This window comes from Danio aesculapii, chromosome 22, assembly GCF_903798145.1.
Source record: "Danio aesculapii chromosome 22, fDanAes4.1, whole genome shotgun sequence".
NCBI lineage: Eukaryota > Metazoa > Chordata > Actinopteri > Cypriniformes > Danionidae > Danio > Danio aesculapii.
The window spans coordinates 6,831,176-6,858,253 of record NC_079456.1 but is presented as its reverse complement, the minus strand read 5'-3'; the positions used below and the strand labels follow the sequence as shown (position 1 = coordinate 6,858,253).

At 36.4% G+C, this 27,078-nt stretch overlaps 1 protein-coding gene across 1 annotated transcript; it reads left to right on the top strand.

Moving 5' to 3' along the window:
* Positions 1-1,204: 1,204 nt before the first annotated feature.
* LOC130216125 (uncharacterized) lies at positions 1,205-19,466 on the top strand. The gene is made up of 8 exons (XM_056448016.1): positions 1,205-1,478; positions 4,915-5,223; positions 7,510-7,836; positions 9,472-9,768; positions 11,572-11,673; positions 14,620-14,928; positions 15,157-15,471; positions 18,289-19,466. The coding sequence occupies exons 1-8, from the start codon at positions 1,403-1,405 to the stop codon at positions 18,360-18,362; spliced, it is 1,809 nt and encodes a 602-aa protein (XP_056303991.1). The 5' UTR covers positions 1,205-1,402; the 3' UTR covers positions 18,363-19,466.
* Positions 19,467-27,078: the final 7,612 nt, after the last annotated feature.

Below are 27,078 nucleotides of genomic sequence, written 5' to 3'. Positions count from 1 at the left end.
AAGTATCATCTACTGCAGTGTTTCCTAACCCTGTTCCTGAAGGCACACCAACAGTACACATTTTCAACCTCTCCCTAATCAAACACACCTGAATCAACTTATCATAGCATCAGAAGAGACTCCAACACCTGAAGTTATGGGTCAGAAAAGGGAGACATCCAAAATATGTACTGTTGGTGTGCCTCCAGGAACAGGGTTGGGAAACACTGATCTACTGTACAGAAACTAAAGTGATCTGTATTGTGCCCAGAACAGATTGTGATGATACATTTCTGAAACAAAAAATATAAATCTAACAAAACAATGTAATGTACAGTGATGGTAAAATTGTCATCTTTCCTTTTTGTTGTAATCTTGCAATCTGCTTAAATCACTCTAAAATCTCTTTATTGGTTTGTTTTGTTTTGCAGTTTACAGGCTAAGGAGACAAAAAACAAAACAGTACCTTGCTTTTATAAGACAGGATGTTAGCGAGCAGCAACCACATTGTAAGCTCATTTCCTTTTCCTTAAGCTAGACTTTGAGGGTGGCTTGGTTTGACATCAATGGCCCTCAATAACTTTACTTCGTGTTGCATCAGTGCTTCTGCTGAAGGGCTTTTATTTTGTCTCTTGGAATCTGCAGGAACTCTGTTAAATCTACAGTAGGGTAAATTTGGGTAATCTGAGACACCTAAACTTGTGTGTTTAGTGTTTACTGTTTATTTACGGTTGTGAATTGCAATATGAGATGTAAATCTCTGCTCTGTTGACTTGATGTTGAAAATTCTACTTTTTTTTTTTACTTTTTAAAAACATTTTAGTAATTTATCTAGAGAAAAGTCTGTAAAATAACAGAAAATGTACTTGCAGTTTATTACAATGGTTTTGTACCATAAAATACAACACCAACCCAGACAATATATCACTTTAAACTATTAAATAATATCAATAAGTAACTTTTTCCAACTTTTAAATGAATGATAAAATAAATTACAACATGTTTACATCTTTATTAAATAAACCTTTGTAAACCTCGACATCAAATGTTCACTATTGTTACCTCTTGGCAAGTTTGTTAACACGTTTATTGTTATACAAGTTTATGCATGTTTCCATATTTATAATATAGGCTATACATGTTCAGTCTGTTTGTGGGCGGCGCTATAATGAAGTGTCCTCCATTTCATTTGAGCTTTTACCAAGATGTATGCAGACGGATAAGTCTTACGTATAGTTGGCTTACTTTTTCTGCAGTAACAGATATTGACTGTTCAAAAACATTCCTCATTAGCTGGCATGGAGTCTTTTAGTCTTTATTACGACCTTCAGATGGATTTTCTGTCGATCCGACCAATCCACGAGTGACTTGTAGCTGTTCATCTAAGCAGATAGCTATTCTACATTATCCACAAATCATCTTCATGAACTCAGAGTTTACCGACTGCAGCATTATGAAGAGCGTGTTATATTTCTGTGTATTCCATGTCGTCTTGGTCGGTAAGATATTTTTGCTTATATTTTACTATTTTCGGTTTTGCGCTTTAAAGTGTTTGATCGTTTCTATTATAGTCGTATCTATAGATGTTTTTGTTATATTATGAATAATTACAATAACTTCTAGTAAACGTAGGGCAGTAAATAAAGTGTGCGTGTTGTTTTCTCCCTACGTAGTATTTACAAAGAGAGGCTGGCCCGTTGCATAGGCAAAATAGCAAACTAGACAAATGCTATGCCGTACATCCGGGGGGTGGCGGCGCCTAAAATGGGGGAAGAAAAAAGTGTAACTTCCACTATTCTTAGAACTCGTTGGTATCATGACTTTGAAAAATAATAAGCCCATGTAATTTAACTGCATAGCAAAGTCTACTAAGTAGTAGTAGCAGGAGGAGCAGGGGCGCAAAAAGGGGGTATACAGTATATGCGGCGCATGGGGGCGCCATAAGTGGCAAAACGATTTTTGAAACTATCCTTATTAAAAGTTTCAAATAATAAATAAATGTTTTGTTAATGTTTATTTTGCATTTTATACGGGTTTACTATTGTATTTTATCAAATAAAAAAAATTATACCATAAGTTGCATATGTTGGCACACACGTTTTAATTCAAAATCATTTATCACAATAACATGCAGTCACACAGACAAGTGTAAAGTGTTCATGTAGATGTAACTGTTTATATATATATTTTTAATTTTAATCACAATAAACTGTCAAATCATACATACAGTACAGTTGCGGTCAAAAGTTATAAGATTAATCTGAAAAAATAATCTTTATTATTATTTATTATTAATTAATTAATTAATTATTTAGCCAAAATAAGAGGGATCCCACAAAATGTATGTTTATGTAAGTACAGACTTCAATATATTTCAGATAAAATAGAAAATAATATTTGGATTAAAAACTCCCCTATATGAATTTTATATACTTGATTATAACGATTCTTAACCCTGTTAAGACTGACACATGAACAAACAGTCAGAATATTCACATTTTTTTGGAATTGAAATGTTTATTAATCCTATCAAGATCCAATTTTTTTTTTACCATTATAGATGTTTTTATAAATTTAATATGTATCATAATGATGCATCAGGCCTTTTGGTAACTTTATTTGCTCAAAACTATTTTAATTTTAGTTACAAAAAAAAGTTTGCCCATAACATTTTGATAAAATAGAAAATTTCAGGCAGTTTGTCTCTGTTTATTTTTTACACTAAACAAAACTTGAACCCGCATACCCCTCGATAAAATTGTAGTTGCACCCCTGAGTAGTAGTAGTAGTAGTAGTAGTAGAAATAATAACATAGCCTAGTTGCTTCTTGCCTAAGACGCTCAACATATTATAACGTCCCAAACTGTCTGCAGTGGAGGCAAAAAAGAAGAGAACATATTATTTTGCTGTATCCAAACGATGGTTGATAATTCCTTTTAAAATTAGCATGACACATGATTCCTGTCAACCCTCTCATTTTTGCCCCCTATCAAGTAGGCCTATTTTCCCATATTGCCTTTTTATCTTTCTATGAAAAGAGAAAGTACCGTCAACACAGAGCCGATCACAAATTTAATATAATTGCAAGAACTATGCAAGAGAGTGTGCTTTCGCTTTATTTTGGCTTAAAAGCACGCTAGAATAAACATAAAACGTCTGCATTCACTTTCTTTCCATTAAAGCTGGGTGTCAATCGCAACCTCTGAATGCGTGTATGCTTGCTGACTTTAGGAAATTGGAAATATATATATATATATATATATATATATATATATATATATATATATATATATATATATATATATATATATATATATATATATTAATATATATTAATATATATTAATATATATTAATATTGACGCGGTGGCGCAGTAGGTAGTTCAATCGCCTCACAGCAAGAAGGTCACTGATTTGAGCCTCGGCTGGGTCAGTTGGCATTTCTGTGTGGAGTTTGCATGTTCTCCCTGTGTTTAGCCTGGGTTTCCTCTGGGTGCTCCGGTTTCCCCCACAGTCCAAACACAGGGGTTTTGATGGGTTGTGCCTGGAAGGGCATCCGTTCAAGTGTGTTTAGTCATGCTTCTCTGCAAATCTCAGTTGTAACGAGTGGTTATTTAAGTTATTGTTGCCTTTCTATCAGCTGGAACCAGTCTGGCCATTCTCCTCTAACCTCTGGCATCAACAAGGCATTTTGTCACCTTAGAATTATAAGGTTCTATCTGCGTTCTGAATGATTTTGAGATATTGAGCTTCGAAGTTTTTGCATTCCATATAGATAGCAGTATGTGTGTAACAATCCAAAAAAAACGAACAAAAAGCGCTCGGGGGTAGCTCGAAATTTGGTGGGTGCTCTTTGGCTAAGGATTCATCAAAACAACAACAGAAATCAGTCTAAGGCATTCAAAATGTGGAAAAATAAAAGCCTGTATTCACATGACTAAATCTTAAAAAACCTACAAGGAACCTACAAGTTCCGGCAAGGAACTGCCTAGAGTCTCTGAGTACTACAGTCACATGACTTATCTAAACATCTCAACAATACTCAAAGAATATAACAAACAAGGTCAGCTATTATCATTACTTCAGCATAGATAGAGGAGGACATATAAACACACACAGACATACACTTGCATATATATACATATATAGAACTAATATATATATATATATATATATTATACACATACACACACATATATGTAAACATGTACACATAAGAATGCATATACAAACACATACATATTGAACAATATATTATGATAATCCGTAAAGCATCTATCGAAAAACTGTTTTACAAAAAAGAATAAAAATCTAATTTCCATTTAGACCTGGAAATCTGGTTGCTTTTAATGTATAAATCCAAAAAGTCTCCCTCTGTTTTAATCTTTTTATCCTGTCTCCTTCTCTTGTAGAATTATAAATATGTTCGATACCAACTAGTTTTAATGAACTGGGATTGCCGGGACCTTGATCTTTATAATGTAGGGCCATAGGATATTGTGGATTACAGGTACATATCGCATTTTTATGCTCTAGATGCACCTGATCACTGTTACCTTGATGAAGGCAGTTCCTTGCCGAAACGTGTCGTTTTTTTTTAAAGATTTAGCCATGTGAATAAAGGCTTTTTAAATTTCCCACAGTATGTGTGTAACTTTTGTTTTTTGTTTTTTAAATAAAAAGTCTTAAAATGTGAGCCACTTCTAAAAAAACATCCCATAATGTAAAAAAAACTGTCATTTAATAAGAATATTACAATAACTCATTTTTGACAAAAATGTCAGAGAGAACCTTATAATTCTAAGGTGACAATGTTTTATATATATATTTGTGTACTAGTAGGCTATTTTAGGTGTGAGGATGAATGTAAAACTTTTGCTAGTGTAATGCCTTGTATCAGCATTGTCTGTGTAACTGTTTCTTGTTTACCTGCAGGTGTGTTTGGCGAGTTTGTGTCTGTGATGGAGGGAGATACGGTCACTTTACACACTGGACTTTCTGAAATACAGAATGATGTTGCGATGGATTGGAGGTATGGGGTTGAAGGCAACCTCATAGCGCAAATCTCCTATGGAGCCTTTAAGAAATATATATATGAATTTATTTTTGATGGAAGATTCAGAAACGGACTGAAACTGGACAATAAAACTGGAGATCTAACTGTCCGAAACTTCAGACCGGAACTCTCTGGACTTTATGAAGTAACCGGCAGTAATAGACTGAGTAAGATGTTCAATGTTAGTGGTGAGTATATAGTTATTTTAATTTGTTGAAATCAGCTTCCAGTTTTTGGAGTGAATTTATCAATAGTTGTAGTTTGAGTTAAAGGTACATTTACATTGGCACAAGCCATCTTTATTTCTATAGTGCTTTTATACGTGAAGTTTATATATAAATTAATTTTGAGAGGATCACATGTTTATGATTGACCACGGCTGGTCCCACATTAGCTATAACATGATTCACCAAACAAATGAATCCTAACATAATATAAATATCCAGAGTTTCTTACCTCCGTTAACTTCCATCTTGAAAAATTCCCCCTTACTCCCCTACTCCTCCTTCTTTCTCCTACATAGCATGGCACAGTGGCTCAGTAGTTGCCTCACAGCAAGAATGTCACTGGTTCAAGTGGCACCAGTCACTGGTTTCTGTGTGGAGTTTATATGTTCAGCCCATGCTCTCGTGGGTTTCCCCTGGGTTCCCGGTTTCCTCCCACATTCCAAAGACATGCGACATTAATGAATTGAACAAACAGAATGGGCACAATAGATGAGCTCTTAGTCCTATCTATGCTTTTTAGTCAGCAGTTTATCTCTCCATAGCAATCCCTATAATCTGTCATAGACCCTAACTAACCCAGGGGAGTTCTCGAGACCCTTCAAAGGAGAGGGAGCCCAGGAGTATCTTCTGAGCTCAGGGCTCTTTCCCACTGATTCACTGGTACCATTCAAACGACAACTAAAACCCCATCATTTCCAAGATCACCTAGACCACCTCCTTTACTAAAAAAAAAAAAAACACTGTGCATTTATGAAGTGTGCTTCATACAGGTAAGTGGGCTTGACATACCACCTGTAGAAGCACTTCTCTCTCTAAAAAACACTCCCCCTCCTTACTCTAGCACTTAATTCTCTTAGCGCCTGAATGAGGTGGTGTCAGCTTGATTTAAACGAACTATCCAACTTTTTGGTTAACTCAACTTCATTCTTTCATTCATTTTCTTTTTAGCTTAACTCCTTTATTAATCAGTGGTCGCCACAGCGGAATGAACCGCCAACTTATCCAGCATATGTTTTACGCAGTGGATGACCTTCCAGCTGCAACCCATCACTGGGAAACACCCATACACACTGATTCACACTCATACACTACGGACAATTTAGCTTACCCAATTCACCTATAGCGCATGTGTTTGGACTGTGGGGGAAATTGCAGCACCCGGCGGAAACCCACGCAAACACAGGGAGAACATGCAAACTCCACTCGGAAATGCCAACTGACCCAGCCGGGGCTCGAACCAGCAACCTTCTTGCTGTGTGGGGTTTGTGCTACCCACTGTGCAGCCCGGTTAACTCAACTTCTGATATAGAATTGATATTGTACAACCCTTGACAATTGAAATGAGGCTAGGTATGAAAAATTCTTACCTCTGATTTATATTTGGTGATGACTATGTCTGTGGGTGTCACCATTCAAAATGAAAGCACATCTATTCACTTATTTTAATTCATGACAATGAGAAATGAGACATTATAAGGGCGTATGACAACTCAGCGGAATCCCAGGAAATAAACCAAACTGTCCAATGTGAGAAGAGTTTAGTCGCACGTGACTTGTTTTAGCTATTTTGGTTTGTTTAGAAACTTTACCGTGTAAAAGCGAGCCACACCAAGAACAAAGAGCAACATTGTAACAATTTTAGTGCCTTTTTTGCTACAAAACAATCGATCTACAGGTATGAAAGCACCCTAAGTGTGGTTCGGAAACCCCTTATGAGTAACAAAACATTGAGGATCCTGACATCGCCCGGTTTGTCGCAACTGGGCCCCACCCTAGAGCCAGGCCTAAGACCAATTTGAGGCCTAAGGTTGGAGCTTGTATACAAAAAACATGGTTGTGTTTTCAGCCGGGCTCAGCCTGAAGGAGCGAAGTGAGACCATCTCCTGTAGGAGGAGCCATAAGGGGCCAGTGCATTGTGAAAGGGGTCGAAGGTCAGAACCACGACAACCCGATAGTTAGGCACAGAAGCTTACTTTCATAGTAAGCATTTAAAACTATGGGAGAAATACAGGAAAATATTTAAATGGGATGATAGCAGCCAGGCTAAAATGGTAAAATACGAGAGAATCCCAGTGAGACTGATAAGATGTTGGTTACACATTCTGTAAACACTTTATTGAATGACATTTTGAGTTGCAGATTAATGTAACAGACATTGAATTGGAGGTGAAGTGTAAAATCCGATACGCTGAAAAGATGAGATCTGTGCATTGAGATTTGCAATAATTATTTCTGTTTTTCCCCCAGCTGTGTCTGTAGATGAAGTCAAGTCAGTGCTGGTGATGGTGGGAGAGTCCGTCACTCTACACACGTATCTTACTGATGTGCAGACAGTAAATATGATACAGTGGAGGTTTCAACGTCAGATCTCTTCTATAGCTGAAGTCAATAGAAAGGCTGGAAAAGTCTCATATGATGATGCTGATGAGCGGTTCAGACACAGACTACATCTGGACTATCTTACTGGAGCTCTGACCATCAGGAACATCAGAATCGGTCATTCTGGATTTTATGAAGCAGACATCAACAGCGCCACACACAACATACATAAGATGTTCAACGTGATCGTAAGCGGTGAGTACTTCAGTAACTTTTAAAGTGAAATTGACTTTAATTGTATCAGCACTGAATGTTTTGGATTTAGTTACACAGTTTTGGTGTCAAATATGATGAATATGCAATGACAAAAATTGAGCTACAGGTAAAATGTAAAGTACGTTTTATCTTTAGGTCAAGGTCCCTTTATATTGTACTAATAAATTTGTATACAAGCAATATGGAGACAAATATAATGATATAGCTGCAAGCAGCAATTATTGGGGCCAAGCAGCCTAGCGGCCACTTCATAAACAAGCACGGCAACAAGCTACAGCACAAGGAAATTCCAAAACTTTTTGGCAGCATTTGGTGTAACTTGTGTGTAATTTGGTGTAATTTGGTGGAAATTGGGCTAACGATCTATGGAGAGTTTAAAACAACAGATTTTCAAACTAATTCAAGATGGTGGAATATAGGTCATGTCAATTAGGGAATAAATTATGTCAATGTTCTCTGTATGATCCAATGAATCTGCAAGACCAGTCTCATGACAATAAAAAACATTCAAAAGTCATTTGATAAAATTTGTATGATTTCTATTAATATAATTTGATTGTTTGTCAGTTTTACCCAGAAGGTGGCTCAAACTGACGGAGTTTGGTCAGTGTCAGGTCTAAATCACACACATTAGATTTGGTTTCAATACTTCAAACCATTGCAGTGATTCAGCCTATAATGCCATCTGGCAGCATTACATCAAGTTTGCGCATTTGCTAAATGACAACAGTTTTGTCTATCGACATGAATTCCAAAACTTTTGGTCTACATGGTAGACTGAAGATGATCCGAGTCAAATTTGGGGAAGATTGGACAAACGGTTTAGAAGTTAAAAAAAGAATGGTTTGAACAAAATTAAAATGGCAGACAGGAAGTTTGATGGATTTCGGCATGACCCAAGGAATAACTTGAGACCAATTTCATTAAAATGAGCATATGCAGGCTAAAGTTAAAACCAAATTTCTACATTTAATTAATAGTGGCTAATGAATGTCTTATAACTTGACCTGTAGATAGTCATCAATTTTTTATGGTGTGGTCAGTGTGAGGCCACAATGACAGACCTAAAATTTGGTGTCATTCTTTAACTATCGCAGAGGTACAGCCTCAGATGTATCATGTCATTACATTTGTCTGAAGATGATCTGAGTCAAATTTGGTGCAAATCAGCCAAACGATGTGGAGGAGTTTGAAAAGTAGGTTTTTCACTTAAGGCTAGATGGCAGACAGGAAGTTCAGTTAATGAAGACATAATTGGTAGCGATATTCTCAGGACAACCCAAAGAATGTATCAAGACAAGTTACGTAACAATATGCAAAATTAGTTTAAAGTTATTAGCATTTTTAGAAATATCATTAAAATGTTTGACCAAAAGGTGGCGCTGCGACAACTTTTTAGCACCTTCAGGGCTCAATCCTGAAGAGACATATGACTTTTATAATAAAAATTTTCATGATGGAAAATGACATCATAGGGTGCATTTGAATCGGCTTGAGCCGAGGAATCAGATGATTCTCCGTAATCTCTTCGAAATTAGTTCATAAATAGACTTCACTTAATAACATTTCAATAATAACTGTCAATCGATGATCTTCAAGTGTTTGTTGTTACAGGTGAAAAGAAACTAGTATCAGTGATGGAGGGACAGTCTGCCTTTCTACAGACCGGTCTCCCTGAAATACTGCTCGATGACTACATGATATGGATGTTTGCTGACATGGTTATAGCTGAAATCCACAAAACTCTGCCTAAATATGCTGATGACAGGTTTAGGGACCGATTGCAGATTAATAATCTGACTGGGTCTCTCACTATAAATGAATGCAAAACCTCAGACTCTGGTCTCTATGAGCTGAAGATCAGCAGCAACCGACATTCTGTGCATCAGAGATTCATTGTCACCGTCGATGGTGAGTCGATTAAGTCTGTTCTTACTTTAACTTTTCACTTTCACAAAACTTGTGTTTGTAAAGAATTGTGAGATATTTTAAATGAAAATTATGTTTAGTTTTGTGACTATTGCTGATTTCAAAGTAAACCAAAGTTTCTGATGGTTGGTGTTAGTTTAAAATTTTCATTATAGTTAAAACCGTGATTATCATGATTTTGAAAACTGACAGTAAATCTTATAGCTCTAGAATTAACTCATCGTAAAAGGCTGCAATGCAAATGCATTTTTTTTTATAAAGACAAGTGAAATTTAAAGGCTTACTTAGGCAACTTAGGGTAATTAGGCAAGTCATTGTATGACAGAGGTTTGTTTTGTAGACAATCCAAAACTAAAATTGATTAAGGGGGCTAATAATATTGACTTTAAATAAGTTTTTAAAAAAAAGTTCTAGCTGAAATAAAACAAATGAGACTTTCTTACAATGCAAATACTGTGAAAAACCCCTTGCTCTGTTAAACATAATTTAGGAAATATTTTTTGAAAAGAAAAATAAAACATAGCAGGGCGAATAACTTTGCCTTTAACTGTTTAACAATGCCTGTGAGACGTGATTTTGTTTAAATTTGCTGAATATCATAATATTATATATATTATATGAATATATAATTTTGGTTGCTGTAATTTTACTTTGCGAACGGCTAACCACACAGTCACATGTGTATAAATCAAAGATTGGCACTTTCCTTGATTGAGTTATTTTCCTTTACCTTAGTTATTTTTAAACAAATCTTTTGATCTAATAGTTAAAATGAATTACACTTGTGTTGATTTTAACATGTTTATTCAAACTCTGTTAAGATGGACATCTCTATTAAAAATGTAATTTAAAAAAAACATTGTGGTAGGATCATTTACACTGGATGAGTGCTGCTTGCAGCTGTTTTACTCTTTTGCGTTTGAGAAAATACTAATTTAAATAATAAAATGTGTATATGTAATATGAATTGTGAGCATGTCTGTCTGTCTATCTATCTATCTAGTCAGAATAATTCGCTCACCCCCTCCTCCTTTGAATTTTTTTTGTCTTTTTTAAATATTTCCGAAATGGTGTTTAACAGGGCAAGGACATTTTCACAGTATGTCTGATAATATTTTTTCTTCTGGAAAAAGTCATATTTGTTGTGTTTAGGCTAGCATTTTAAGGTCAAAATTATTAGCCCCTTTAAGCTATTTATTTTTTTCCGATAGTATTCCGAACAAACCATTGTTATACAATAACTTGTCTAATTACCCTAACCTGCCTAGTTAACCTATAACCTAATTAACCTAGTTAAGCCTTTAAATGTCACTTTAAGCTGTATAGAAGTGTCTTGGAGAATATCTAGTCTAATATTATTTACTGTCATCATGGCAAAGATAAAATAATTATATATATATATGTATATGTGTGTGTGTGTGTGTATGTATATGTATATGTATGTATATGTATATGTACATGTATGTATGTATGTATGTATATGTATGTATGTATGTATGTATGTATGTGTGTGTGTGTGTGTGTGTGTGTGTGTGTGTGTGTGTGTGTGTGTGTGTGTGTGTGTGTGTGTGTGCGTGTGTGTGCGTGTGTGTGTGTGTGTATAAATATATACCCCCCCCCCCACACACACACAACAAAATGACACTAGAGGTACATTAAGGATTCACCTTAAGCATTCAGATTCATGTTTTCTTTAGCCAAATCCAATTTTTCTATCTATGTTCAGACTATGTGCATTCTATGTGCATTAATTGCACTAATGCTAGTCTATTTTTGTCATTACAGTGGCAACTTCAGCAGAAACAACAGCAATTGTTGTTTTTCTGCTGATTTTTGTGATTGGACTGGTTGTGCTTTCCTTTCTCAGGAGAAACTGTAAAGTGAAAGGTAAACAAGATCATATTAAGGTTAATAAAAAGTGTGAACATTGAATTTGATTTAGAATGGGTAAAAACATTTATATTAATTGGTCAGTTGCAATAACCCTAGTAATCTAATATTTTTTGGTCATAATTTTTCTAAGGCACGTGCATAAAGCAGATCCAAAATGTATGTCAAAAGTTAGTTCTCACTTTCTCTGTAAAAATAACATGGCTGCCTTGTAAGGTTCATTGGATTCAATGAAATATAAGTCATTACTCAAAATTAAACTACATCAAACTGACTTGCTTCTATTGGCCTAATTCTGAGATGCGGAATTATGCTCGATTTTGGGATTTTGTTTTAGAACTTCTAATTCAGTTGCCTATGGCAGAAATGACTAGAAGTAATAAATGGCAGAAAACAGTCAAACTGCTTGCTCTACAAACAAGTGTGTTCATGAATATACATGAAAAGTAGAATAATGTAATATGAAAATATCAGTTTGCCACAGAAAGTACCATAACAGCTGTTGAAACGTTGTTGTTAACGTCTAAAAATCAATCAATAGAAGTAAATGAGATCAAAAATCTCGAGCCAAAAAGATCCCAATAGCTGCGACCGCTCAAACATGAATGTCAAAAATCTTAAATTAAGTTTAAAAGATAATCATCTTAGTTTAATAAGTTATGATTAACGTATAAGCAAATAGTTTATTTGACTTATTGATCTTATAAAATAATCAGCCAGACTATACTGCCTTTTGTTTCCAGGGGTTCAGCCATTATTGGCTGTATTTTTAGTTATTTTGAAGGGACAATAAAATACACTGCTATACAAACTTTACACTGACTACTTTTCATTGTGTCAATAAGTCATTTCTGCAGTGTTGTCCTATGAAAAGATATAAATAAATATTTGCAGAGACATGAGTGGTGTACTCACTTTTGTGACATACTGTATATATTGTAACAAGTTAGCTTTGGTGTTGGACTGCTAAGAAATAATAAGACAGGCATGACATTGTGCCTTATAATATTTGGAAAAATACATAGGATTTTTACTTCAAATCAACTCTAAGGTTTGTTATAAGTATAGAAATGAATACCTAAGAATCCAATGACCTAAATTACAACATAATAGTACTATATTCACAATATACGGTCTCTCCTCACCACCAACAGTGTGCAGCATCCACTTGAATGATGCGATGGCAGGCACAGGACAGAGAGACAGTTTGCTTCAAAGTGTAATTTAATAAACTAAAAATGTGCTAAGGTTTAACTTATACTGTTTTTAAGCTAGTTTAAAAAGTTAGTACTGTTACACTTAAGAAATTCTTATAAATATAATTACACTTAATAAATAGGCTAATTTAGTCCCAAGTAATTTTGTGATGTACACTTACAAACGTCAAGCATAGGTGTAGTGTATTGATATTAGTGTACTTGCTGTATTGGTGTACTCAAGTATACTTATATGTGATTTTTTTTCTTTACTTCATTGCTAAAAATGTTTGACACAAATCATAAACAAATCAAAACATAATCATTAATTGGCTAGCAATAACCATAAAAAGAGGATATGAAGTTTCTGAACATAGACTATACTATAAATAATAGATACGCTGATTTCACAGAGCAATGCAAGTCAAATATGAAGATGTGATGACCAAGAAAACTAAACAGTGCTGGTCATTTATTTATGTATTTAAAGAGAATTCAAGTTTTACACGAGGGCTAATTAGGGGTGGGCGATATGACCTAAAATTAATATCACGATATTTTTCATCTTTTGAACGGTGTAGGTATAATATCATGGTATTACTTTAAATAGCAAAATAATATACATCTCAAGGAAGAACGGAAAAAAGAAAAGTCTCACTTCTATCACTCTTTAAAAGTTTTGGTTTCGGTTTGGGTCATTGTAAATGCTCAGTCTCGTTATGAGCTGATCTTCATTTCTCTGTGTTGGTGGAATAAAGCAGGCGAGTCAGCCGCACCAATTTATGAGCAGACAGAGCAGGATTCTCATGATGACCACCAGCGCAATACTGCTCTTTGTTATGAGCCGTAGTTTCAGTGTAAACTTAGTAAAGATGAGTTTCTTTGGCGATGATGTCTACAGTATTAGATTTTACATTTAGCAGACATTTGCGCTGAACACGCAGTGAATGCAACGCATCGAGATTCGGGCACCTTCTCCGAAAACACTCGATTGATCTCAGCTGGCGGATCAACATTTACCTCATGTCATGATCGCTGTCATCTGTGCCATTATTATTATTATAACTTTAGGTGAGGTTTGCAAACCTGTGCACTTTTCACTCTTCAGCCGTTTGCATTTCCTGCAGTAACAAAAGCTCCCTGTTATCTGACAGCGGGAAGCGTTGAGTGACTGACAGCTAATATGAACCAATACAGCAGCAGGGTAGCGCGATTCAGCAAGTTTTTAGAGAAAATCAAATCAGGTCGCACTACAACCATTATATTCAGACACACAAATGCTCCCAAATATATTACGAGGGCGCATAGATTAAATTTCGGGCGCTCATGCGACCAAAATGGTTGCAATTTCGAGCCCTGTAGTATAAGGACATGTATTCAGACCACAACTGAACGTTTGAAGAAAATTGAATGTCTTATTATTTAGAATTAGCTATTATTGATGTAAATGCAGCCGTTCAAGGCGCATAATTGATTTATTACGGTATTGAGGGTATTAGAAAATCCATGTCGTGGCGCAATGTCACACCGGTAATGACTATGACACCGGTGTACCGCCCACCCCTAGGGCTAATCATTTTGACTTCAACTGTACATCAGATCAGGATCAGTGTTTAGCAGGTTTCAATTATGAGTTTGTAACAGATTTACAGCAAATGATGCTGCTGATTTTGTTCATTTTATGCCGTTGTTGGGTTTGTTGTTGTAATTTCTGTATTTCTACCATTCCTGTGTTCTGCCAATACAGATGCGGTGAAGTCACTCTGGTTGATGGAAGAAGTTAGTATCACTCTACAGGGAAATGCTCAGTTACAGACAGGCGATCAGATACTGTGGACGTTTGGGGATAAAAACACTCCCATAGCCGAAATCAAAGACACAGCAGAGATCATCTATTATCATGGACCTGATGGAAGATTCAGAGACCGATTAATGCTGGAGACGACAGGAGATCTCACCATCACAAACACCAGAACAGTACACTCTGGAGATTATAAACTAAAGATCATGAGAAATGCAAAAACCTCATTCAAGAGATTTCACCTTACGTTCTTTGGTGAGTAACACTTAACGCTAAGTCTTTAGATGTAGCAATAGCCACTTTCACACAGTAAAACTGGTAAGTTGGCTTTTTTTTTGCCAAAAAAGAATTGGCAAAAAAAATGTCATGAATTATTTATAGCTTACTTTTTTGTATTGGATTCATTGTAAAATTTATATTACATGTTGCTTTTGTTTATTTTTGTGATACATTTTTCTGCTCATTTCTGTGCTGTTGTGACAGATATCGCAACGTCAGTGTTGGTGATGAAGGACGATCTAATCACCCTGAACACCGATACTGAACTACAGCCAGATGATAAGGTACTGTGGAAGTTTAAAGATGAAGCCACTGTTATAGCTAAAACCAAAGGGGTGCCCAGAGAGTCCACTACGCTTCATGGTCCAGGTGGGAGATTCAGAAATAGAATGAAGCTGGACCAACAGACTAGATCTCTGGCCATCAAAGACTCCAGAACCGCAGACTCTGGACAATATAAACTAGAAATCATCAGAAGTGGAAAGACATCAGTCAAATTATTCATCGTTACCATCTCTGGTGAGTAATTCAAATATTTTATTTTTAATAATGGCTTTATTTTAGATCAGCATTGTGCCAGTCATTTAGATCAGGGCGGTTCCTCTTCCTGTTCAGTTCCAGTCCTAATCAAACACTTTCAGGTAATATGGTAATTACTTTGAAAAACAGGGATGGAAAATGGATGTGTGTTATATGACAGCAATATACTGAATTCTGCTGTTGAGCGCATAGTATGTATTTTTTTGCCACTAGAGGGTGCATATTCACAACAAACAAATTCATAGTTTCATGGCGTAAGTGAGTGTGGAATCATGGGAGTTGTGGTTTTCGTCATCTCACGAAGAAAGAAAGCAAATTGAGAGTGCTGAAGTAACTGCTAATGAGAGACCAGCATTACGCGGAACTAAATCAGCAGAGCTTTTATTATGCCACAGTTCATTTCCAGTTTTTCTGCTTGTGATCACCCGGAGAAGAAGCAGTGCTGTTTTTATCACATAACTGACTAAATACATTTAATGCTGCTCTGTGCAGTCTAATAAAACACATGCCATATATTAAAGGCTTGCTGCTGTTTCCCTGTTTTCTAAAAAAAAAAAAAAAAAAAACAGAAATTAAGTGTATGTAACATCATTGGCATGAACACACAGAGCATTTAAACATTCTTCAAACATTTGGGATAATGTAAATACATAAGTCAGCAAAACATTTAACACTGTTCAAGTGGTTTTTGGATATTTTCAAAATAAAATCTTATATATTGTTCATTTAAACCAGTGGTTCTCAAACTTTTAAGCCAGCGATCCCCAATGTAAGATCGTTAAGAACTCACGACCCCCCACTACCAAAGCATATGCAAACAATAAAAATAACTTATTTTAAGTTTTATAAACAGATTTATTGCATTTGAAATCAACACTAATCAAAACTAACATGCAAAAATACACACACACATATATATATATCTATATCTATATATATATATATATATATATATATATATATATATATATATGAATGCGTGAGGAAAATATGTCTCAATGAAATCCCGTTATCACAAGAAAACACATTTTTATAGCATAATTGAGTGACCAAAGCATATCACGGACGGTCCGCTCACCGGCCCTGCACGCACTGCTTGACATGAATTTATTAATGAATCTGTTAACAATACGTTAACTGTGCTGTGTTCTCACAGATGGTGTCTGATATTGCACAGATGCTTTTGACATATACCTTATTATTTCCATACGTCATTTTAATAGCAATACCGGTCTTTTCATGAGCTCCAATATTAGTTTCATCTTGGTGAGTGCAAGCCTTTTTGCGATGGTGTACGTGGTATTAAATTTTACATATAGCTGCCACTTGTATGGCTGACAGCGTCTAGTGATTAAATAAAGGATTAAACAGAACCTCTCGTGCTTAAAAATGTGTAGATGTGGCAAACAGTTACCTGAAAATTCCGTCCCACTGACTTTACAGTTAACGCTTTAGTTATTATCATAGCGGACTTGAAGCCAATGAAAGTCTTTTATCCACTCTTGGAAAAGTGTAGATGGTGGATTAACATTCACAACATGATCAGTAATCAGATGTGCCATTATTTGTAGCTTTAGCTGGTTTCTAAAACTAAATCTGTCAGTGTTGTTTTCATTCTCTCATCTTCAGCGCGTTACATTTTCGCGGTTGTATCTCCTGTCATCTGGCGTTGACTCAATGATTCAGTCTAGCGCAGTGGGCCAATAAGAAGAGCGCAAAGGCGGGACAAGCGTTGCCGGCTTTGTTTACTGCAGCAAGTTGACATGACAACAGTTTTAAACTGTTCCTGAGCGCTGCGTTTCAGGTACAAAGATGCATTCTGCCTGAATGTGTCCTAAATACTTTATGAATTCATCAGTGATATCTTTAAAAAATCTGAAAATATTAACTTTCACTTGTTATACTGAAATATATATATTAAAATCACTGAAAATTACACAATTTTTAAATCACTGTCACGACCCCTTGAAATTATTCTGCGACCCCCAGTTTGAGAACCACTGATTTAAACTATTAAATAAATAAAAATAGGTTAAATTGTGTTTGCAAAATATGTTTGTGTGTATTGTGCATAATTTTTTTATTTATATATGAAATATAGGGAATATAAATAAATTTGAAGTATTTTCATCTATATGTGTGTTGAAATGACACACTATAGAGATTATGCACTTATAAACTCATTGTGCAGTGCATGAGATAAGTGAGTTTGCATTTAATACCATATGCAACACTAACATTTTTTTTTAACAAAATAATAATTCAAACTGTTTTCCAGTCTAAGTTAAACAAATGACGTTTTCAAATAATTGAATCACCAGACTACCAAATAATACCTGTCATAAGTACAATTGCATTCACTGTCAGGATGAGACATAATCACATAATAATCAAAATAGTCAAAAGTGCACCTATTGGACAAAATCCAACATGTTTCAGAATTTTCAGTGTGAATGCACTACTTATACCATCTATACTACAAAATGGTGTAGAATAATGCACAAGTATGCTATTTGGCACTTATTTTATGTAAATACATATTTTTATTTGCAGAAAAAACTTCAGAATCTGTGTCACTGTTATAGTGAATAACTACCTGTACTTTAAAAAGAAATCCTAAGAATAAGATTGAAATTGTAGAAAATCCTGATATGTCTTTGTTTTAAATGCACTGACTTGAGACCTAATGTGTTTTGTGTATTAAATGCTACATATTTTTCGCTGATCAAAGTATCATCCATACAAAATCAGAGCTTTTCTTTATTGTCATCATTTGTCTTGCTGCATTTCTTTCAGATCCTGCTGGATTCGGAAATTTGCCAGAGGAAGTAGCTTTGTTGGAGCAGGGACATTTCAGTGACAGTAATTAGTTCCAGTCACCACAGATGGAAACCACAGAGGTTTTGTGGTTGGACAGGACCTTCTACATTTCTGAGGGGTTCTAGAAGTGCCTTTCACCTCTCACCCCACCCCCCACTCCAATTCGGCATCCTGGTGTAATGTACAATTTTAATGTATATCATAGATTTGTTTCTCTTGTGTATGCATGCACAAAAGGGAAATAATCATGAGGATAAAGTCATAAAGTTTGCCTTATTCATGTTGCCAGATCCTGAAAAGAGAAGAAAATGAAATATTTTGAAAATGAATTAAGGTGACGCTATGGGACAGTAGGTAGTGCTGTCACCTCACAGCAAGAAGATCGCCTCGGCTGGGTCAGTTAGCATTTCTGTGTGGAGTTTGAATGTTCTCCCCACATTCGTGTGGGTTTCTTCCGGGTGCTCCGGTTTCCCCCACAGTCCAAAGACATGCAGTACAGGTGAATTGGGTTGGCTAAATTGTCCGTAGTGTTTGAGTGTGTATGGATGTTTCGCAGAGATGGGTTGCAGCTGTAAGGGCATCCGCTGCATAAAAGATATGCTGGATAAGTTGGCGGTTCATTCCGCTGTAGCGACCCCAGATTAATAAAGGGACTAAGCCGAAATGAAAATGAATTAAAATGGTAAAAAAGCTTTTATAAGATTTACAACCAAAATAACTACCCTGTGGTCACTTAAAATAAGTGGACATGGCAACACTGCCATGGCTTAAACTATTAAAACTCCCACTTATAATCAACATTTGTTCTTCAGAACATATGAAGCAATGATAACTATGCAAGCTTTGCTTTTCTAGCTTTTCTAACATTCATATGCAAGCTTTGTTATCCAGAGGTTTGTTCTTTGTACATGGATTACTCCATTAGCTGGATGTGGTTATTGATGATTTGACACGATCCAGGATCGTTTAGTTCTTCAAAACTCATCCGAGAGTTTTTGTCAAAGCAACAGTTCTGGTAGCTTAAACCTGCAAGGGAGCAGCAGCTTATTTCATATAAACAGGATTAGATCAGGTCAGTTCAAGCAAAGGTAATACTGAAAGTATGTTCCGAATGCTGATATTTTCTTACAGTAGTAGTTATATACACTTGTGTAAATGGTAAATATAATATATATATATATATATATATATATATATATATATATATATATATATATATATATATATAGTTAAAAAAGTACAAAGACTTAAAGAGAATTTATTGATATGAACGTTTTAGATACACTTTAGATTCGCTTTAGTACAATTTGAGTATGATAATGGACATCCACAATATGCGACTTTTTTTTAAAGCAATAATACATTTATGCAGTCATGAACATCTTTTGACCGCTAATATGACAGTAATTTAGTGCTTCACAAAAGTTGCAGTTATCTTTACCAACATAAACATGCTTTTGTGATGCAAAAGTAATTTAAACAGCCAGATATTATTTACACCGATTAAGAAACCGGCTACTATAATAAAGAAAATCTGATCTAAATAGTCACAATTTTCTTTCACGCCACTAGAGGGTGTACAGTATATGGTATTTATGCTCTCCTGAGGAGCTGAGGGGTGTAGAAGAAGGTCAAACAAACTTTTTGACCGTCATGGCTGTGAGAACGGGCTTATATTTGTTTTGATGTTTACTTTTTTAATTTTGACAAAATGGACAATAAATGGATTGGAATATCCAACTTTATTTGCAAAGGTATGGACATTTCACTTTATTATATGTGCATTACCGCTGTGTTTGTCCAACTGGTGAAGCAACGAAGGAGCTACGCGTTTGGCTAAGGAGCAGCGCACGAGGACTCCATTGTTTCTTCAGTCCTGTTCTACACAAGCATTGGATTATGAAGGTATGAGATGTGACATGTTTAAAGCTCGAGCTACCATCAAACTGACTTGACATTTACATGGCCATTTAAAAGAAAAAAAGGGTGTGCGCACACAGTAAAAAAAAGGGTGTGTTTGTTTGTTGTGGTTTATTTGTCAGTGTTTACAATGAGTTTGTGTCAAGTACGTGCTGTGTATATGATGTAAATAATCAGTGAATTTTTTTACGGTTCAAATGGCTGATAAAAGTGAAACTGGTGTTTCTAACTTGACAGATCCTGATGAGGATCAAACACAGGTTGTAGAGGGTAATGGTAAACATGACCAATCGGTTCAAAAACGTGAGGTAAAGCTTACTAAAAAAGGGATTTTGCATAAAGTTGATATGTTGCAAAATCTTAAAAAATCTAAATTTGAAAAACTGCAAATCTTAAAAGAATGAATGATCTTATGACTAACACAGACAATGAAAGGCAGGTTAAAAGCACATTTGAAACATTTCAATCTCAATTCAAAGAGGCAAGGGAAGCACATGAGTCTTTATTGGTTTTATTACCCATTGAAGAAAGAGAGAAACATGAAACATGGTTTAAAGCAAAATTACTGATAGAGGTAAAGTTGGTTTTATATTCGCACATTCGTTCATTTAGAAGTCTCTATATTGTTTACCATGTTATCTTAAATATTCAATCGGAATTAACATGCAAGTATGACTTCTAAACAACATTAACACTATCTAATTTACTGTGAACAACGCTGTACTTTTGATAGTCATTTGCTGCATATATGATTTCCCTATTTACAATTTGCAAAGAAAACTTTTATGAAGTTTTATTATTAAGGGTAAAGTCTGAATATCCGAATATAAAACCAACTTTACCTCTATAAATTACTGTGGGTTGAAGAATTTTGTGCTGTTGTGAATAAATGGATGGACCAGCGTCAACTTGAAATGCAGTGTGCTGATAGTGAAATAAATCCCAACTATTGGACTTTGGCCCCACTATTGGCCCCACTAAATGCTAGTGAATCGTTATTAACCGCTGCAGTACTCTTGTCAGAGAGTAGGAGTCATCATATCCAGTTTGACCATTTATTGAACAAGATTTAACCATATACACTTGTCAGTGTATTTGAGGTAGTTTCTGAAAATGAGTAACAACAAATAATTACAAAGTATATCCAATGATTCCGCATATCACAATCGACATAGTAAACAACTAGTACAGTGTACTGACAAATGATATAGACTGAAAAAATATATATGCATAACAACAGTACACAGAGTGTAATGAATAGTACTAAGTAATGAAATAAAAGTTATATAATTAACTAAAATTATCCTTAACACAGACATTAGTGATAGTGATCACAGATGACTATTATCAACATGAACCATTACACATATTAATATAATGAGACTGTAAACGTGAGTGATGCATCTAAGCCGCTCGTTAAGGATCAAATTACATCCAGCGATCGCTAAACATTAGGAACATCACCACAATATCAATTACTGACCTTATGTACATTGATTATTATAAAGTCATCAATCAGATACAAGAGAGAAACTTACTTTGTCAACTACTTTCTCTTGTACATAATGCAGTCCCCGAGCAAGCGCACGCGGTCTGACTGACGTGCTGCTGACTTACTTAGTGAATACGCAGTTACGCTGAAAACTTCTATAATGTAGGCATTGCCCTACGTCTTTTACGTAAGTCCTTACGCCCTTTACGTAAGTCCTACATTTAAAGGGGAAGAATTCACAACACCAACAATAGTGTTTCCAATGTTGAAACCCGGGTGAGCAGTAGCAGGTCGAGTCGACATAGTAGATCCAGCTCTAAATCCAAGTCATCTGTCCAACAAGCATGCATTCAGGCAGAGGCTGAAAGAGCTGCTTTTGTTGCTCGTGCAGAATCTTTAAAAGACATGTTATTGAGAAGCAAGTGGAAAAATTGAGGAAGCAAAGGAAGCAATTGCATCTTGATGCTGAGATAGCAGCTTCTACTGCAAAGTTATCAGTTCTCAAAACATTTGAGCATCAAATCAGTGAAAGTATGGTGTCCGATGGGATGGAATCATATCTTACCAAAGGAGCAAAGCCAAAAGCAGCAGCTTCAGTTCACCTTCCTGTTAAATCAACTGTGGCCACTACTTACAACTATGATGGTCTATCATTATCACCAACATCAAAGTGTGCAGCAGCCACATGCTCAAACTTCTGTTCCAGTGCACAAAGGGGTTGCAACACAGAGTAGACAGCCAAATGGACCCACCATAGGACATCAGGCTTCTTCAAATGCTGTGGATCAATCGCATGCAGTAGTAAGTGTGCTTAAAAAAACAACAACAAATGACAGAGTTGTTAATTCAGCAGCAAACGGCTAGCTCCCTTCCTCCACGTGAAATTCCAATATTTGAAGGAAATCCTTTACAATTTAATTCATTTATGAAAACTTTCCAGTATTGTGTTGAAGACAAAACAAAAAGCGAAGGAGATAGCAATATACAAAGGGACGTCCAAAGGAAATTGTTCGTAGCTGAATGAACATGAGGCCTGAAAGGGGTTATCAAGCAGCTATAGCTATGCTTAAGGAGCATTTTGCAAATGATCATCTTGTATCTGCTGCCTACATGGAAAAGGTGCTTCAGTGGCCAGCAGTCAAAGGAGAAGACATTACAGCTCTTCAAGATTATGCTGTTTTTCAATGAGGTTGCTGTATTGCAATGTCAGAGGTACAGTACTTACAAGAACTCGATATGCCAGCCAATATGAGAACCGTGGTTTCAAAGCTTCCATTTAAGCTAAAAAAGAAATGGAGAACTGCAGCATATGATCTTCTAGATCATCGTGATCGCAGAGCATCCTTTAATGATCTTGTCTCATTTATTGAGCGACAGGTTAAAATACTTTCTGATCCAATATTTGGATGCATTCAGAATGTGGACAAAGCAATGATCAGTAGGCCGAAGGAGGTGGACAAACGTAGTCCACAATTTATATCTAAGTCTAAATTTAAAGGTAACAGCTTTGCCACCAGTATTACTGATGTTGATGGACACACAGCCAAGGAATCAAAGGTAAAGACTAAAGATTCTAACTGCCAGTTCAAAGCCAGAGTGAGTAATCCTGTCACTTGTCTGTTTTGTTCTTAAAATCACTGTTTGGAACAATGTAAACAGTTTGAGAAGACAAAGCACAGGGAAAAGGTGAGCTTTTTAAAGGAAAAGGTGGTTTGCTTTGGCTGCCTGTACACTGGACATCACAGTAAGCATTGTGCAAAACGTTTAATTTGCAAAACATGCCATCAAAGACATCCTACTGTTATGCACATACACTTCAAACAGAAAGCTGATACTGCTGTTAACACTGATGGCAGTCTCCCTATAGAAACAACTACACCGACTGTAAACAATGCACTTGTATGTACACAGCTTGTAATCAAAAATTTGAAAGAAACAAGGAATTTCAGCAGAAATATACAGACTTTATCAATAACATGGTTGACCAGGGTTATGCTAAAGAAGTACCAAAACAAGAGCATAAGCAAGATGATGGAAAGGTTTGGTACATTCCCCATCATGGAGTGTACCACCCCCGTAAGGAAAAGTTGCGGGTTGTTTTTGACTGTGGAGCAGAATTCAAAGGAACTTCTTTAAACAGTCAGTTACTGCAGGGCCCTAACTTAACTAGCTCATTAATTGGAGTTCTTTTAAGGTTTAGGCGGGAACCAATTGTCTTTATGACTGACGTTCGGGCAATGTTTTACCAAGTAAAAGTTACTGATGAGGATAAAGACTTCATTTTCTGTGGTGGCCTAATGGTGATGTAACACAAGACATCATTGAACTTCGAATGACTGTCCAACTATTTGGAGCAGTTTCTTCACCTAGCTGTGCATGCTATGCTCTAAGAGCGAACGCAGAAGATTATCAAAACAGTTTTGATTCAGAGGTGATTAACACAGTCTATAAGAATTTCTATATGGATGACTGTTTGAAGAGTCTAGCATCTGAGGAAGAGGCAATCCAGATAGCCAAGGATCTTTCTGCGCTCTATCATAAAGGTGGGTTCCATCTCACACAATGGGTCAGCAACAGTCGTAAGGTTTTGCAATCCATTCCAGAACAAGATAGACCCAAAAGTCTTGTTGAGCTTAACTTGGACTGTGATCACTTACCAGTAGAAAGAGTTCTAGGTCTCCAATGGTGTGTGCAGACAGACACGTTCAGTTTCAAGACTGCCTGCAAAGAACGAATGCACAGCAGACTAGGAATTTTGTCGGTGATCAGTTCAATCTATGATCATTTGGGATACTTGTCACCAATGATACTTCCAGTCAAGCTCAATATGCAGGACAAACTATAGCTGGGATGATGAGATTCCACCAGCTCTTGACCAGCAATGGACCAAATGGATTACCAGTCTGAATTATCTGAGTGCCTTTAAGGTTGATCGATGTTTGAAGCCACATCGTTTTGGAGAACCAATTCAAGGTCAGCTACACCACTTTTCAGATGCCACTGAAAAGGGATATGGCTCTGTGACTTATCTTAGACTACGGAATAGTGATAATGCCACACATGTCTCCTTTCTAGAGTGTCTAGAGTCTAGAGTGACACCTCATAAACCAGTCACAATCCCTCGACTAGAGCTAACTGCTGCTGTTCTAGCTGCTCGCATTGATAAAATGCTCAGAAGGGAGATCCAGCTAGATTTAATGGAATCATGTTTTTGGACTGATAGCACATCTGTGCTGAAATACCTTAAAAATGAGAACAAAGGGTTTCGTACCTTTGTGGCAAACAGAGTTTCTGTTATCAGAGAAGCTTCAGAGGTTACCCAGTGGAAGTACATCCACACTTCTCTTAATCCAGCTGATGATGTATCTAGAGGAATGACCGTTCAGAAGCTCATAACCAATAAGAGGTGGTTAAATGGCCCAGAGTTTCTGTGGAAAATGAAAGATGAATGGTTAGATAACAGCATTGAGATGGACATCTCTGATGATAGTGATGATGTCCATGGACAGGCCCTACAATGGTTTACCAGTTTGTTACCAGTTACCAGTTTGTGAATATTAATGGACAGCCTTCACAAATCAGCCCAGTAAAATACGGGGTGCCTCAAGGATCAGTTTTAGGCCCTTTGCTGTTTACAATATACTGTACATGCTACCCCTGGGAGACATTATTAGAAGACATGGGATCAGCTTTCACTGCTATGCAGATGATACTCAATTATATATTTCAAATAAACCTGACGAGACGTCTAATCTGTCCAAGCTAACTGAGTGTATTAAAGATGTTAAAGACTGGATGACCAACAATTATCTTCTCTTAAACTCAGACAAAACAGAATTATTACTTATTGGGCCTAAATCCTGTACACAGCAGATCTCACAACTCGACCTACAATTAGAGGGATACAAAGTTAGCGTTAGCTCTACTATAAAAGATCTGGGTGTCATATTAGACAGCAATTTAACTTTTAAAAATCATATATCCCATGTCACAAAAACTGCTTTCTTTCACCTGAGAAATATCGCTAAGTTACGAAGTATGCTATCCATCTCAGATGCAGAAAAGCTAGTCCATGCTTTTATGACTTCTAGGCTGGACTACTGTAATGCACTGTTTGCTGGCTGCCCAGCATCCTCTATTAACAAACTTCAATTAGTACAAAATGCAGCTGCCAGAGTTCTTACCAGGTCTAGAAAATTTGATCACATCACACCAATTTTATCCTCCTTACACTGGCTGCCTGTTAAGTTTCGTATTGAATTTAAAATATTGCTTCTTACATATAAAGCTTTAAATAATCTAGCTCCTGTTTATCTAACCAATCTTCTGTCTCGCTACAATCCAACTCGCTTTTTAAGGTCTCAAAACTTAGGGCTTCTGGTAGTACCTAGAATAGCAAAGTCGAGTAAAGAGGTCAAGCCTTCTCATTTATAGCTCCTAAACTCTGGAATAGCCTTCCTGATAACGTCCGAGGCTCAGACACACTCTCCCAATTCAAAACTAGATTAAAGACCTATCTGTTCAGTAAAGCATACACTTAGTGCACCACTTAGGGGGCTTTCACACAGGTTATGCATCTTGTTGATATACACTGTGAACATCAGCTACGCTAATTATTTTCTTTATTCTCCATTTCCACCTGGGGATACTCTTCCCGAGGCCCTCAGACTATGCAGAGTCACTGATTCGATCCAAGACCAACGACGAGATGATCCCAAGGTTTCCATATCCTGGACCGGGCCGAATCCTGAGCAGCTACTGTGATGGTCATGGAAGAGTGGAGAATATGAGACTGATTCCTGTGACGCTCCAGAGACAGACGAGTCTTCGCTGAGGCCAGCTTCCAGCCTCCGCCACTGAGACTGCAGCTCTGCACAAGACGTTTGGCCAGCGGAGAAATTAAAATGGTCGTGCCCAACTGAGCCTGGTTTCTCTCAAGGTTTTTTTCTTCACTTCCGCCATTAGTGAAGTTTTTTTTCCCTCTCCGCTGTCACCACTGGCTTGCATGGTTCGGGAGCTGTAGAGCTGCGCATTGTTGGATTTGCCCTTCAATATTTGGACTCTCAGTGATTATTAAACCACACTGAACTGAGCTCAACTGAACTGAACTTAAACACTACAAACTGAACTACACTGTTCCTATTTACTGTGACCTTTATGTGAAGCTGCTTTGACACAGTCTACATTGTATAAGCGCTATACAAATAAAGGTGAATTGAATTGAATTGATGATCCAGAAGTTAAAAGGGAGCTCAAAACAAATCTTGCAGCTGTAGAAGATGTCAGCAATCCCACTCATACACTAATCGCATACTTTTCTGATTGGAGACGACTCAAAGTGTCAGTAGCTTGGC